We start from the raw sequence: 14,017 nt of genomic DNA on the forward strand, positions 1-14,017 counted from the left end.
TACTGGAAATTCTTTTTGCTAAATTAATTGTAATATATATATATATATATATTTAGAAATGCTTAGAATATATGAATTTAAATAATGTATGTTTGATCTTCAAAAGAATTTACCAAAATAATGACATAATGCATTCCATCATTTTTCAGTTCCTTAATGTACTCAGGCAGACCAGCAAAGTTAACTTTATCGTATGTGAAGTCCAACTGACGTTCCATGTAGTCAATATCACCATACTGAACATCCTGTACAAAAGAGCAGTATGGACATATCCTTCAAACATTAGAAAAACAGACAAATATTGTCAAAGACTCATAAATAGCTAATAAATGTATGTATATATTTGGAAATTTAAATGGTGCTAGTTTCAGGTTATCCTATAAGAAACGCAAATGAAAATGATCTTTTTATTGGAAACTGAGAAAATGCAATCCCCCTACCCCTTTAAAACCCCTTCTGTGTTTTAGTTACCTATGGTCAGCAGCAGTCTGAAAATATTAAATGGAAAATTCCAGAAATAATTCATAAGTTTTAAATTCATTCCTTTCTGAGTAGTGTGATGAAATCTCTTGCTATCCTACTCTCCTGCCAGGGATGTGAATCATCCCTTTGTCCACGCGATATCTATCCCCGCCTGTTAAGTTACTTGGTAGCCAGCTAGGTTATCATATTGACTGTCTCAGTTTCACTGTGCTTGTGTGCCAGTAACCCTTATTTTACTTAATAATGGTTCCACAGCACAAGAATAGTGATGCTGCCAATTCAGATATACCAAAGAGAAGTCATATAGTGCTTCATTTACATGAAAAGGTAGGCATGTGTTGAAGAAAACATAGTATACATAGAGTTTGGTACTATCTGCTATTTCATGCATCCACAGTGGGTCTTGGAATATATTCTCTGAGGATAAGAACAAAATACTGTAACACAAATATATATTATTATATGTATTACAGTCTAGTCACTATAGTTTCTAATTTACTTATTTCTATCAATTCCCCCTATATTGTTTGGTTACACTTACATGAGGAATATCATACTGTCTTAAACGTTCAACCGTTTTTTTCAGCACATCTATGCTATTATAGCCCCATCGACTCAGCTGAAATCCCAGAGACCAGTATGGAGGCATAAAGGGACGTCCAATAGCCTGTAAAAAAGAAAGTATTTAAATCCGAATAAGTTTGCCAAATATCCACAAGTGTGGGGTCTTCAGGACTGGATAACAATGTTTCGGTTTCAACTTCTCATACTGTGATGAGCAAATGACATTGTAAGTTGCCTGTAGTCACAACCAAACAAATAATGATGAAAATTTGGAGTCTCATGAACTCTTTGGAGAATTTAGTTAAAGTCATGGAATTCCCTCCCAAAGCATATACCTACAAAAGCAATAATTTCAATTTAGTGAGTGAGGGAGCATGCCCCCCTGGACTCTTCCCCCCAACCCCTCTTAATCCATTCCACTAGGAAGTAATGTAATAGAGCTTTATAGGCTCCCAGTTAAAAAACAAAAACAAAAACAAAACTTGAGTTTGCCTTTTAGTTCTACCTCTGGTATATGTGGCATTAATAAAATTACTTAATTCTATAGCCTTAGTTTCTCCGTTTATAAAATAATGTAATGAGTGGTATCCACTTTGTTCATTTACAAGTATTTATTAAGTGTTCACCATGCATTGTTTCAGACCCCAGGTCCCTCCCTCATGGAGCTTAAATTCTAGTAGAAGAAAACCAGCAATAAACATGTAAACAAAGTAGGATAATTTTCAGAAGTAGAGAGTGTGGGGTGGGGTGGAGGAATGTTAGGGAGATCTCTCTGGTAGTAAGACCAGGTAGAGGGCCCAGAGGGTGACCAGGCTGGAAGTGTTCTGGGAAACTAAGATGGCCTGTGTGGCTGAGCTACAGTAAACAGAAGGGGAAGTGGAACACAAAAGCAGTAGGCAGATATTCCATTGTAAAGGTCCATGACAAAGAGCTGAAAATGTTAGTTGTCTTTTTTTTCCAACTTTATATTATGAAAATTGTCAAGCACATGCAAGAAAGGATAGTATAATAAACCTTCATGTAACCAGAATCAACAATTATCATTTTGCTACATATCTTTATCTTTTTTTCCCTTCTTTTGAGAAATAGGCTGCTTTAGCTTTTCTAAAGAAAATTTCTGAAATCATTTCATCTCACCCCTAAGTATAGTCCTAAAAATACAGACAATCTCTTACACAACCAAAATATCATTGCCACATCTAACAAAATTAACCACAACCCCTTAATATCATGAAATGCTCATCCAAATTTTTTTATTTTTTCTCAAAAATGTCTTTTTTTACAGTTGATTTGTTTGAAATAATTTATATTCTCATTTCAATGGAAGCCATTAAAGTGAACAAGCAATATACCCGAACTTACTTTTTCTAAAGTCACTCTGACAACTCTGGAAAATAAATTACAGGGGAGCACTGGTGGTTACCATGACACCAGATAGGAGGCTGGTACATGGCCCAGGTGGAGATGAGAGTGGCTAGAACAAAGGAGGTCTCATAGTGATAATGAAAAAGTCAGACTGGAATACATTTTGGAGACATTACTAACAGAACTTTCTAATGGATTTGATATAGCAGAATGAAAAAAAGAAAGAAATAGAGGTGGCATTGGTTTTGAGGTAGAACGATAGATCAATTAATTTCATTCATTGAGATGGGAAAGACTGAAGAAGGAGCATGAGCAGGTTTGTGGGGAGAGAAGGACTGAGATACATGGTTGTATGCACTTGGGGTGATCCAATGACAGATGTATTTAGAGTCATGGAAGTCTGAGACATGGCAAAAGAGAACTCAGCAATCAAAGGAGAGTCTACGACTAACCTCTGGGAGACTCAACCTTTAAAGACATCAGCAAAGGAGAATGAAAACAAGCCATCAATGTTGTAGCAGAATAGCCAAGTCAATGTGATGTGAGAGAAGAGAGTGTTTCTACAAGTGGCCATTGTTTCTAGAAGATACTACCTGATGTAATAAGAACAGAGACTTGATGACTTATCTTGTGACTTTGATAAGACCTTTATAGAGAGTGGTGGGGATTATAGCCCAACTGAAATGTGGCAGAAAACTGGGAAGTGAGGAAGTAGAGACAGGTCACACAGATACTTTCTAAAAGTTGCACAGAGCAGAGGAGCAAAGGGATGTAGGACAATGTGGGTTCTTAGGATATTCTTGTTTAGTTTTATTCAGGCAGGTGCTATAGAGGTACATTTGTTGATGGGAAAGACCTGGCATAGAGGGGTAGATCGATGATGCAGTGGAGCATGGAGACAACTGAAGAGCTTCTGGAGCTGATAGCAGAGGTGGCTTTCGAGCACAGGAAGAATTGCTACACTTAGAAATGAGCAGGAACCATTTTAACAAGGAGAAAGGCAAAATATATGGGCGTGTTTGCAGGTAAATTGATTGATTCTGTATTTGGGAAGCAATGGGTTCCTTTCTTAATTTCTTCTGTTTTTCTCTGTGAAATAATAAGATGCATCAACAGCTGAAAGTTGGGTGGGGTGGTGTTGGAGGTTTTAGATGGGAAAGTGAGAAATAACAGTCTCTGTGAGTGGGTTGTAAACAACCTCATCCGGGCATTTAGTACCCGGAGGTTAAGTAAAGGGAGACTTGTCAGCACAATAAGGTGATGTTGACCACAAGTTCTCAGTCACTCAGGAGCAGATGCTGCTTCCATTAATAAATTAGCACAAAGTGCCTGCCTGCTGTGTACGGCGAATTGGTGTCAGAAGTTGTTCAGGTTTGCTGTTTTAAAGTTTTCTTCCTGTAAACCCTTTTCCAGTGGGTACTGTGACTCACCTCTCCCTTTGACCCATTATAATGTTTAACACAGAATACAAATTTTATAAATGTGTATTTATGACATGAATGAATGAAGAGCTGATGATATCATCCATGTTTTACAGTTGGGACACTGAGTCAAAAAGAAGCTTTGGTGACTTTTATACTCTGGCACTGTTACAGAAACAGGGGAGTCCAAAAACAATCCCCGGAGTTTGCTGCTGGGGGATGGGGAGCAGGAAGCAGCTTTCAGAATGCCTCCACATGCCTGAGGCTGGCGGCTAGTGTCTTTCATTATGCAAAATTGCTTGGATGCTTCCAATGCCTCAGGTGGATGGGAGGAGTCTTGAACCAGGGGAAGGTATGGAAAGCACACAGAGCCTGCGTGGGGTTCTGTGAATGGTCAGAACTGTTGGCAACACCCACTGCGTCAGAGGATGCAGTCAGGGATATATAGGTAGCTGCGAACACTTTAGGGAGGATGGTGTGCCCTGGGGCTGTCTCCCTCGTTGGCGGGTGTTCGCAGGGGTGCTCTGGAGAAGGAGAGGAGATCCACGTGGTGTACAGAAAGAAGACAGTTTGCAAGGAGGCTGAGAATCCCAGCGGTTTTGTATTGAGAGCTGGAGGGCACCACAGCACAGAAAGGACCTCCCCGATCAGATTGAATGATTGGCAGCCGCTGGTAAAGCTGAACTGTGCCTAGAAAGTGGGGAAACGGTGTTTCTGACCTTCCTAAAACTGGCTGGGTTTGGTAGGGGGAAGGCAAGGATATGTGTAACTGTTAAATAAACAATTTTCTTTTCACTCAACTAAAGTATTAAGAGTTGTAATTCTGGCGGTGGGCAATTGGACCCCTAACTAAAGAGCCCGTGGGTTTGTTTTCAATTGGAGCAGCCCAGGGGTTCTGTAACAGCACCACATAAAAAGACTAAAACCAGAACTGATTTGAACCGTGATTCTCAAATCTGGCTGAATGTTAAAATCATATAAGACCCACTATAGATTAATTTGATCAGAAAAATTCAATCATAATTTTGGAAGGTGGACTTGAAGCATCTGTATTTTAAAGGGCCTCTGTACAATTAATGCAAAGAGAAGCTTAAGAATTACAAGGCTAGATAGTGAGCAACTGGGGAGCAGGAACTAGATCTGTCCTTTGTAACTCCATCTCTGGACATAGCTTGTCTCCTCTGCATACCAAAGACCTTACCAGCTGGATCTCCTAAGTCTGTAGCCAAGTGATTCTTATACCACCACGTTAGTCTCTGCTTCTACCTTTTAAATTAATTTTCTTTCATTATCACCTTGTAATAAGTGGTGGGTGTTTTATTTCCACCTTCTCAATAGCACAGCAAACGTCTCCCCTAAAAGACAGTGAAAACACTGGAGGAGGAGGAGGCAGCCAGGATACAAGGGATGGGAGCAAGATATGCTTTAAGGACTACAAACCCGAGCCATGGAGAGCATGCAGTTCCCACTGGTGGTGAGCCTCAAGTAAAAATGAAAAAAGCAAAGGCACACTGAACAGTAGGAAGCAGTGCAGAACATAAGGAAATACGTTTTGTATTGTTTCACAGTCTCTGAAATTATGTGTGTACTAGCTTTCCCATACCATAAGTTCTAACATATGTTGAGAAACATTCCTCATACTAAACTAAGAGCACAGAACAGCCATTCTACCATACACTCTTGCAGAATTCTCTTGGTATCTAGGGCCTGACATTTGAAGCAAGGTCACTTTAAGTAACATATAATTATTATAAATAATATTTATACATAGCATGTGATACATATAGATGAGATTAAATAAAAGGCATTTTCTACTAGCTATAGACAATAAATGCTGACCTAAAAAATAACAATATGCCTTGGAGTCACCTCAGTTTTTAAGTATTTCTTTAGGAATGCCTGATGAGAGTTGGTGAGAAGGTAAGGGATAGAATTCTCTCCTTCATCACCATTTCCCTTATGTTGTACAGCCTGATGGTCTTAAAATGCTTTAGTGTATGGATAAGCTTTATAAAAGCTATTTCTATCCTAACCAAATTTTAGATTTGTTTCCCTAGTGTAGAAAGGCTCTCCTAGAATAGATACTGTTGACAAGAAGGAGACTTAAGTTCATCCTCATGGCTGAAAAGACCACTCAAACGCAGTATTTATTTCTCCACCAGGCAGATGAAACAAATCCACTGTGGATTACACATTGCCTCCTTCACTCATTTCATATTAGAGAGCCAGAATAATTTTTCTTGCTCGTATTACTTCCTGCTACAAACAATTACAATTTCTGCAGCCTGAGGAGTAAAGAAAATTCTGTCTTACATAAGGAAATTTCTTCCATTTCCCCTAATTGCTTTTGCTTATTATTTGGCTTCATGCTCTTGATCATCTGCAAACAAAACAGCTTTGCACAGGAATGACAAGGACAAGAAAAGTGTGTGTTGGTAAATAGCAGCCTTCTGTCCGAACAGAGAAGTTTCCACGGCTTCACAGCCTACCAGCTGCTTTCCTCTGCTACCCACTGGATTCTAAACAAATCAGCCCTGAGTGAGAGCAGAACGCTCATTTCAGCACTGGGGATTTAAAATGTATAGATTTGAAAAACCAGTGTGGAAAAAAAACACATGTAAAAACTCAATGTGAAATAAACACATCTTAGTACCTCTATATTCACCTTTCGGCATAGTGTAGTCAGGAATTCCATTTGAACAAAATCGAGTCAAAGCTATCAATCACTGTTCTCTATATAAAAGCAGAAAAATGTTTACAAAATAATGGTGACTATTCTGTTAATAATAATTATGCTTATAATTTTGAGCAATCACTGTATCCCAGGTGCAAAACTAAGAGCTTTACATACATTACCTCAACTAACCTCCTCGCAATCCTAAGAGATGGGTATGATTGTCCTCATTTTGTACAGGATGAAATGAAGGTTAAATTCACTCAGCTAGCAGTTTACAGAGCCAGCATTCAAACTCCCCCAAGTGTCAGATTTCAACGATCTTGTTTATATTGTTTAATAAAACCAGGGCATATACATGTGGTTTATATTAATAGATGTTTCATTGATCATTACTTTTAAGAGGTAGTATTTTGTTTGGCAAGTTTATGCCAGATTATAATTTGTATTATTATTTAAAGTGGAAATGGTTGATTTTTAAATTCACATTTAATAAGATCAATTGCAAGAAGCTTGAGGTAAGTTGAGGCACTTAATATATATTTTAAAATCCCTAAAGGCTAAAGAAAGTATTTAAATCTCAAACATGGGTGGTGGTTTTGTCACCTGTCAACTTGGGTAGGCTGAACTACATTTACCAGAATTCCTTTTTCTATACGTTTCTGGTTAGGGTGGACCATAACAGATGCTCTTAAGGGATATTTGGAGGACTAACTAGTTCACACATAAGCATAAGGCCAAATCCTGTAACAAATTTATGTCACCTAGTGATTTTGCTTCACTGTGGAAACCCTTACTGACACAGTTAAATGGAAGGAACACAATGGGTTGAACTCCTTAAGCTATTCAATTATGTATGATCATATCAGAGAGAGATAATACATGACTTTGTTCAGTTATATTAAAATTTTCTCATGTGCTAATAAGCAGCATCAAATTTTTTGGTTCAATTTTTTTTTACAAAATGTAAACTATTTTTTCCTAAAGAAGAAAAATTTACTAATTTATTAACTTAAGTTTTAAATCAATAAATTGTTATCTATAAATACATAAACATCTGAAATATTATACATTATTAAAATATATTCTACTTCAAATATTAATTATAGACACAGTAGGAACAAATTATCAACTGAAGAAAAGTGCTTATCTCCTAGAATGGCCAGATTGCCCATCGTTGACTACATTACAGTTACACTGAGTGCCAACAGGAATAATCTTTGCTTTTCAGCACTTTAGAAGTCATTTCAAATAAAATTATTTTAATATTCCTATTTTCCCCTTAAGCATAATTAGAAAACAGAAAGATTAAAGAAACAAGGGAGTGTGAAAGAGGGGGGAAATACGCAGATTTTGAATCCATTTTTTAGTGTACAATTACAAAAAAGGATTCTGAATATTATTCTACACCTTTCTTAACCTAAACTCCCACTGATTTCTCTCAAAATAAAATGTCCATCACAGGGCAGAGGGGCCCAGTGGAGGAGGAATCTACCTTCTAAGATAGTCACAAAGCCAGGGATTTTCATTAAGTCTATAGTTATTCTCTCATCTGGACACCATAAAATCCCCGTAATAATACTTGACACCTTTTCAAAGGACCTTGTTTCTAAAACTGAGCTGCTTTGTGCCAAATTAATTCAGAGGGCATGAAAGAACACAGGATGCATTAAGAAACTAACATTGCTATAGCAACTGAAAGGAGAATTATAATTAATTATTCTTAACCCATGTGTATATTTTATAGGAAAGTTTGAAAGGAAGAAATTAGAACTCAGGAAGCTCAGCAACAGACTGGAAAGTACATGATTTAGAAGCTTTCTTCCTGTGTTACTAATTTGATTAATACTCCACTATCATCTCTATGTCAGCTTCTCCTTCTGAACTGAAGAAGTCCAGGCCTAATGCATACAATTTCTATGGGGAATTACTAATGGACTCCAATAGAAAGAGCTCTGCAAGCTGAGATCTCTCACAAAATGCTTCATTGTAAAAATGTCTCATTCTCGTACACTCCAAACTCATCAAGTTCTTGAATTTGATGGCCAAATCATCCTCTGAGCTATTTTAAAACATTTTCTTAGAAAAAAAAATGCTACAGACTCTGAATTCTAAGTAAACTAAGGACATACAGCTTGAAACTTGAACTGCTTTTCCTCCGCCCTCCAACAGATACTACTATCACCCTTGCCTAGCACTGAATCCAATCAAAATTTAATAAAACATTTTATTTCATCTGCTAATAGAAGAGAGGAAAGACCTAATAAGTATACATCAAATATAGTAGAAAATAAGTCTTGAATTAATTCACTATGACTCTCTGTGAACTCTCTGATTAAAATTGTGTTGTCTTTTCCAGCCTCATCTTGCATATATTATTAGCCTATCCAAAAAAAAGGGTATTTATTATGAACTATGTGAATTTCAATCATTTGTTCACATCCCCAGGTCAGGCTATCATTAAAAATTCATTCACAGGCAACAGGTAATAACGGCCACCCCAGTGTGTATCTCCAGCTTTGAACCAGATACTGAAAACCAATAATGATTAACTCCTACAGAGTACTGTTTAGGGCTGCGGATGCCAATGTGTGCGTTAATCACATCTAGGATGCAACTTGCTGCCACTGTGGATGCATAGGCTGTTACCAGGGATGGGGTCCATAGGTAAACCCTCATCAGGGCAAGATTCAGAGCAGAAAGTCAACCTGCAAGTGCTGAGAGAGCAGAGGGCTACTAAAAAGTAACCGCTTCACAGTTTTATGCCATTTTTCTATCGACCGACATCTATTTTGTTCTCATAACTTTGTATATATTAATTAGAAAGAAAAACATTCTTGTTAACCAAAAAACTCATTAGTGCTAAGCAAGAACTTGGGATCTGAACAAAGATGTGGCTAATTCTTACTGTTAAACAAATCATCAGATTCTTTATTCTACCCACATCATTCAATTAGAAAGATGCAATTAATACAGAGGCTAAAACAGTCAGTTCTAAGAAGCAGAAAGAATTAATTTGCTTTTCATAAAGTAACAAATTTATTTTCAAGTTGACACTTCACAATATAGCTGTTTATTGAGGTGGAAAGGTTTTCTTTTCCTTTGATTTGATTTAGTAACCATTTGAATGGTCTGACTGCATTTTTTAAAGCAGGAAGTGAATTTAGTTACATCTCCACTGATTAACATTTTCACACTGTCAAACAGACAAGACTTCATCTAGAAATGAAGTATTCAAACGAGCAAAACTCTTGGAATTCTTAGCTGTCTTAAGGCTTGGCTCATGGGACAGCAAAAAAAATTAAAGTGGGCTTCATGAAGTAGTGGAAGGGGCATTGCTCAGGGCTGAAGGTCTGTACTGACTCCAGCTCTGCACCCACCCACCAGCGGTGTGACTTTAAGAAAGCCAGCCAGCCTCTCCAGAGCTCTATTTTCTCATTCAATTAACAAACAGACTGCGCAGGATTCGCACTAAATTTCCTTCTCTCTGATTGGCTACACTGATCCTTATACCAATTATGTGTAGACCTTAGAAACACAATGCCATTTAATTCAAAGTTCAAAAGCTAAATAAATGCTTTTCACTTTTTCAGCTTGATAAACTGGGTGGAGGGAGGTGGGCGGTGGGTAAGATGGTGGGGAGTGTCTACATGAATATACCACCAAGTTTCCTTTGAAATTCAAGAACTTCTAAGGAGATACATACTTCATGACTCAAGATGTGATATTTGCCTAAATTTTTTTCTTAATAACAAATGTAGGAGGGAGCTATAAACAGCTGAGTGGGAGAAATGTTCTTAAATTAGCTGCAATAGTGGTACTGGTTAGTCACAGGAAACCTAAATTACATAGAAGCTTGAAGCAACACTCCGCAGATATACAAGGCTCGTTGTTCTCTACCATATAATGTAAAGTATAGCTTCACAAGTTAAAAGTGCAGGAGTCAAACTGAAAGAGGACCAAATTTGGAGTACAGGACAGAAAATTAGTTTGTAATTTCCTTTGAGCCAGAAAAATGTCCATGAGAAAAGAAATCACAAGCAATTAAAAAATCAAGGATTTTAGAATAAATTATAATATAATCAAAGAACTCAGCTCCTCCCAATATCAGAATTCTGTTGTTAAATATTCCCCAGCTCTGCTAAGCTTATGAAATCAACTGATCAATGGTAGAAGAAATTGGAATTAGAGAGAATTGATTTCTTATAGACATCTGTGTTCAGCTTCAGCTGAGATAAGTAAATTCAGCCAGCTTAAATTGCCAGGAGAAACACCTAAAAGGAAACAGGATTAACAAACTGTTCAGCTGTCAAGTTTTAAGACAAAGATATACAAATACCACTACTGCTACCTCACATTCAATCGCATCTCAGAGTTGTCCAGAGGATTTTTTGTTTATTATCTTATGAGATGGACACAGGAAGTCTGTGACAGACAGGCCTGGCATTGTGGTTCCTCTCTGCATAAGGGAAATATAAAGTTCACAAGGGTTAAGCAAGTTAGTCAAGTCCCTGCAACCAGTGTGAGAGGGAGATGTGGGTGCCTGAGTAAATTCCCAAAAATGATTCGGTAAGAATATCTCATTTGAGATCCATTTGTACGGGTGCTTGGTTTTATTTTTTTTGTGTGTGTGTAAACTGAATAATTAGCTCTACAGTTTTTCAGGGCTCAGTCCTGTTGATCGAATAGTGACCAAAAGCACAAAGTCTCTCTGGACAGCTCCTCTCCCCTTTGAGTGACATCACTTTCCTTTCCAACCGTTTACAGAAGACTATTATATATATAGTCTATATAGTGCCATGTTGCAGTGTTAAACCCAGTGAAAATTTTCGTTCAGAGAAAGAATAATAAAAACATCTTCCAACAGCTGAGCAAGGAGACACTATAAAAATCAACTCCCTGGTAACTGGCCTCTAAAAATTGAACCAGGAGCTACTCTGCCTGCTTTACCCACTGAATTTTTCATAAGCCTGACTTTCGCCTAACCATCCTCTTGGTTGTTCCTGCAGTGTCTGTGTGTGATTGATGACATGATCACTTTAAGTTTAGTTGCACCAGAGTGAATTCCCCAGAGAGTCGAAATAACAAAATTAAATTATTGACAAGTATCCCAGGTTTGTGTGTGCAGGAGGTGAAAAGATAAAGCCGCTGATGCTGTCCCTGTGATATCCCTGGACGCTTATTTGCCAGCTAGGAAACTCCCAGGCGAGAAAGGAAGCAGCTTATTAGGGATGGGCAGAGGCTTGTTGTTTTCTAATCCTTTTCTATGACCATTAATTGAGCACCAACTACATATCAGTAGCGGTTATAAACTCTGGGGACACAAATAGAAATAAGACAAAGATGTGAACCATGAACATACAATATTCAGATCTATTCTTCATGATCTCAGATTTCCAAAGGTGAAAATTAAAGGTAGCAAATAGCTAGAGCTCCTTTGAGTACAGCTTTGTTACCTCCCTCCACATAAGTCTTGAATTGTGTTATACGCTACCCTCTCAATCTCGGTGTTTTTTGTATTCTGAGTTTTAAGATTAGGCACTCAGTACTTTTGTATCAGCATGCAGGCATAAATTTAATTTTAAAGTACTAGTTCTGCACTCTACTTCCCTCAGATCTCAGGCACTCAAGTAGAATAAGATTAGGGGTGGGGATAAAAAAAAACTGCTGGGAGACATTGCAGACTGTGCAATGCCAGGAATAACAGTTAAAGAAAAAGGCCAACTGAAAAAATGAGGAGCTCACTAAATGGGCTTTAGGGCTATACCAAAACAAAATAGTCTATAGGCATTAGCTAAGAAAAAAAAAGATTATTTAAGAGACATGAGTTCCATACCCAGCATATTTCTATCCTTTTACAATCTGACTACTGTCTATAAAATAGGAATGAGAGCTCTGAATCAAGATGTCGAACTTCCTGCAACCTCTATGTCCTACCTCAAATCTCTTACCATTAAAGAAAAGATACTTTTTATAAATCTAATTTATCATTTGAAAACTACAAGAGGTACCCTTGGTGAACATTAACCAAAGGGAAATCCTGGAAAGAGAAAGCAGAGGGATTTGATTAGACAAGAAAACACTCAAGAGGCTCCTGCCAAAAGTGGAAGTGGCTATGAGCACTCCCTGAGCATAGAGGGGTCAGATGTTGGGCTCTGGAGCCAGCAACAAAGAGACTAGGTGGACTAGTTTTTCTACATTTCTGCCCCATGTCAACAAAAATACCACACGTGAGCAACAGAGCCATTTGTTCCGAGGTGAGGCATGAGTAGGGGAAGCAAGTGAGGTTCCAGGAGGCTAGTGACATTCACAGGAATGAGGAACTCCTAGGTCTAGAGTATTAATAAAAGTAACAATCACAGCGTCTCATACAGGAACACAGCTTCCTCACATACCCCACCCTCCTGTTCTTGGCGGGAGTGTTTATTCTCCAGGTAGCCACTCTCTCCACCACCCACTCTACTTGTTTATTTTAGCAGCCTAGACTCATAAGCCTTTGAGTTGTGATCCCTGCACTGGAAGACCAGTGGACATTCTCTGTGTGTGGTCTTTAAGGGTGCAATGAATTTCAATGGGCTCTAACAAAAACATCACTTGTTCTTCTGTTGTTTTTCTGTTGATCAAGTGACAGGCTGAACTGCAGTGTCCCAGGGATAGAAAAACTGGCCTTCACCTTTGGCTTTTCTAAACCAATAATTTGATTTTCTGGGTCCAAAAATAACTGTGGGAGCTATGGAGCAATAAACAGAAAGATTTGTATAGGAGGACTCTTAGAGCTTCTGCAAAGATTGGTTGATCCATCTCCTGAAGAAGCGTGTAGGGGAAAGCAGCAGATGCTATTAGACTGAAAGAAATTTCAGTTAGAGAAAATAGTACCTGGGTTATTTTTAAATCCGTTTATTTAAGTCCCCTGTGTTTCTGTGTTCATGTGGTTTCTGAGAAAATGACTTAACTGAAGCACAACCTTTCAACAAATTATAAATGGTTGCTTGTGTAAGAGACAAGACCCTACTTCAAACTCAAATAGCAACAAAAGTTCAGGAAACCCCTGCCAGCTGACTGTACAAGACAGTTGTTGAGATTTCAGATTACAGCAGCCAAATATCCTATGACATAGAAACTGATAACTTGACAAACTTAAAGTGAATAAAATAAATTCAGTAATATTCTGAAACCATGCCTAAATTAGAACACTACAGAGGCAATTCACAAAATATCTGATTTTTAAGATACTAAGATACGTACACTTAAAGAGTGTAAACCTAACCTAAAGATCCTGAAAATTAAAGAAGAGGGATTTTTTTCATTAAAATTGTTTAATGGCTTGCTCAATGAACATGAAGATGATAATAATATTAATCTAATTTGTGCATAACTATGCAAATTCTCAAATGAAGGTGAAAATTAAGCAAAATAGAAATGTTATGCAAAATAGAAATGTCATTATCCCTGATGTCAGTATGGCTTCAGGGGAAATTAACCTTTCGCAATTTAAAATATTTAAACCATA

At 37.7% G+C, this 14,017-nt stretch overlaps 1 protein-coding gene across 1 annotated transcript in view; it reads right to left on the bottom strand.

The window, feature by feature from the left end:
* The window catches only part of LOC150011586 (sucrase-isomaltase, intestinal-like), a 78,565-nt gene that overhangs the window by 38,441 nt on the left and 26,107 nt on the right, over positions 1–14,017 (bottom strand). The window contains exons 8-9 of the mRNA XM_090275512.1: positions 1,025–1,150; positions 114–245 (exon numbers count right to left, since the gene is read on the bottom strand). Coding sequence (XP_090131638.1) covers positions 114–245; positions 1,025–1,150 — 258 coding nt within the window. The remainder of the gene's footprint in view (positions 1–113; positions 246–1,024; positions 1,151–14,017) is intronic.

This window comes from Furipterus horrens, unplaced genomic scaffold (genome assembly GCF_987537825.1).
Source record: "Furipterus horrens unplaced genomic scaffold, mFurHor1.1.pri manual_scaffold_4, whole genome shotgun sequence".
Taxonomy (NCBI): Eukaryota; Metazoa; Chordata; class Mammalia; order Chiroptera; family Furipteridae; genus Furipterus; species Furipterus horrens.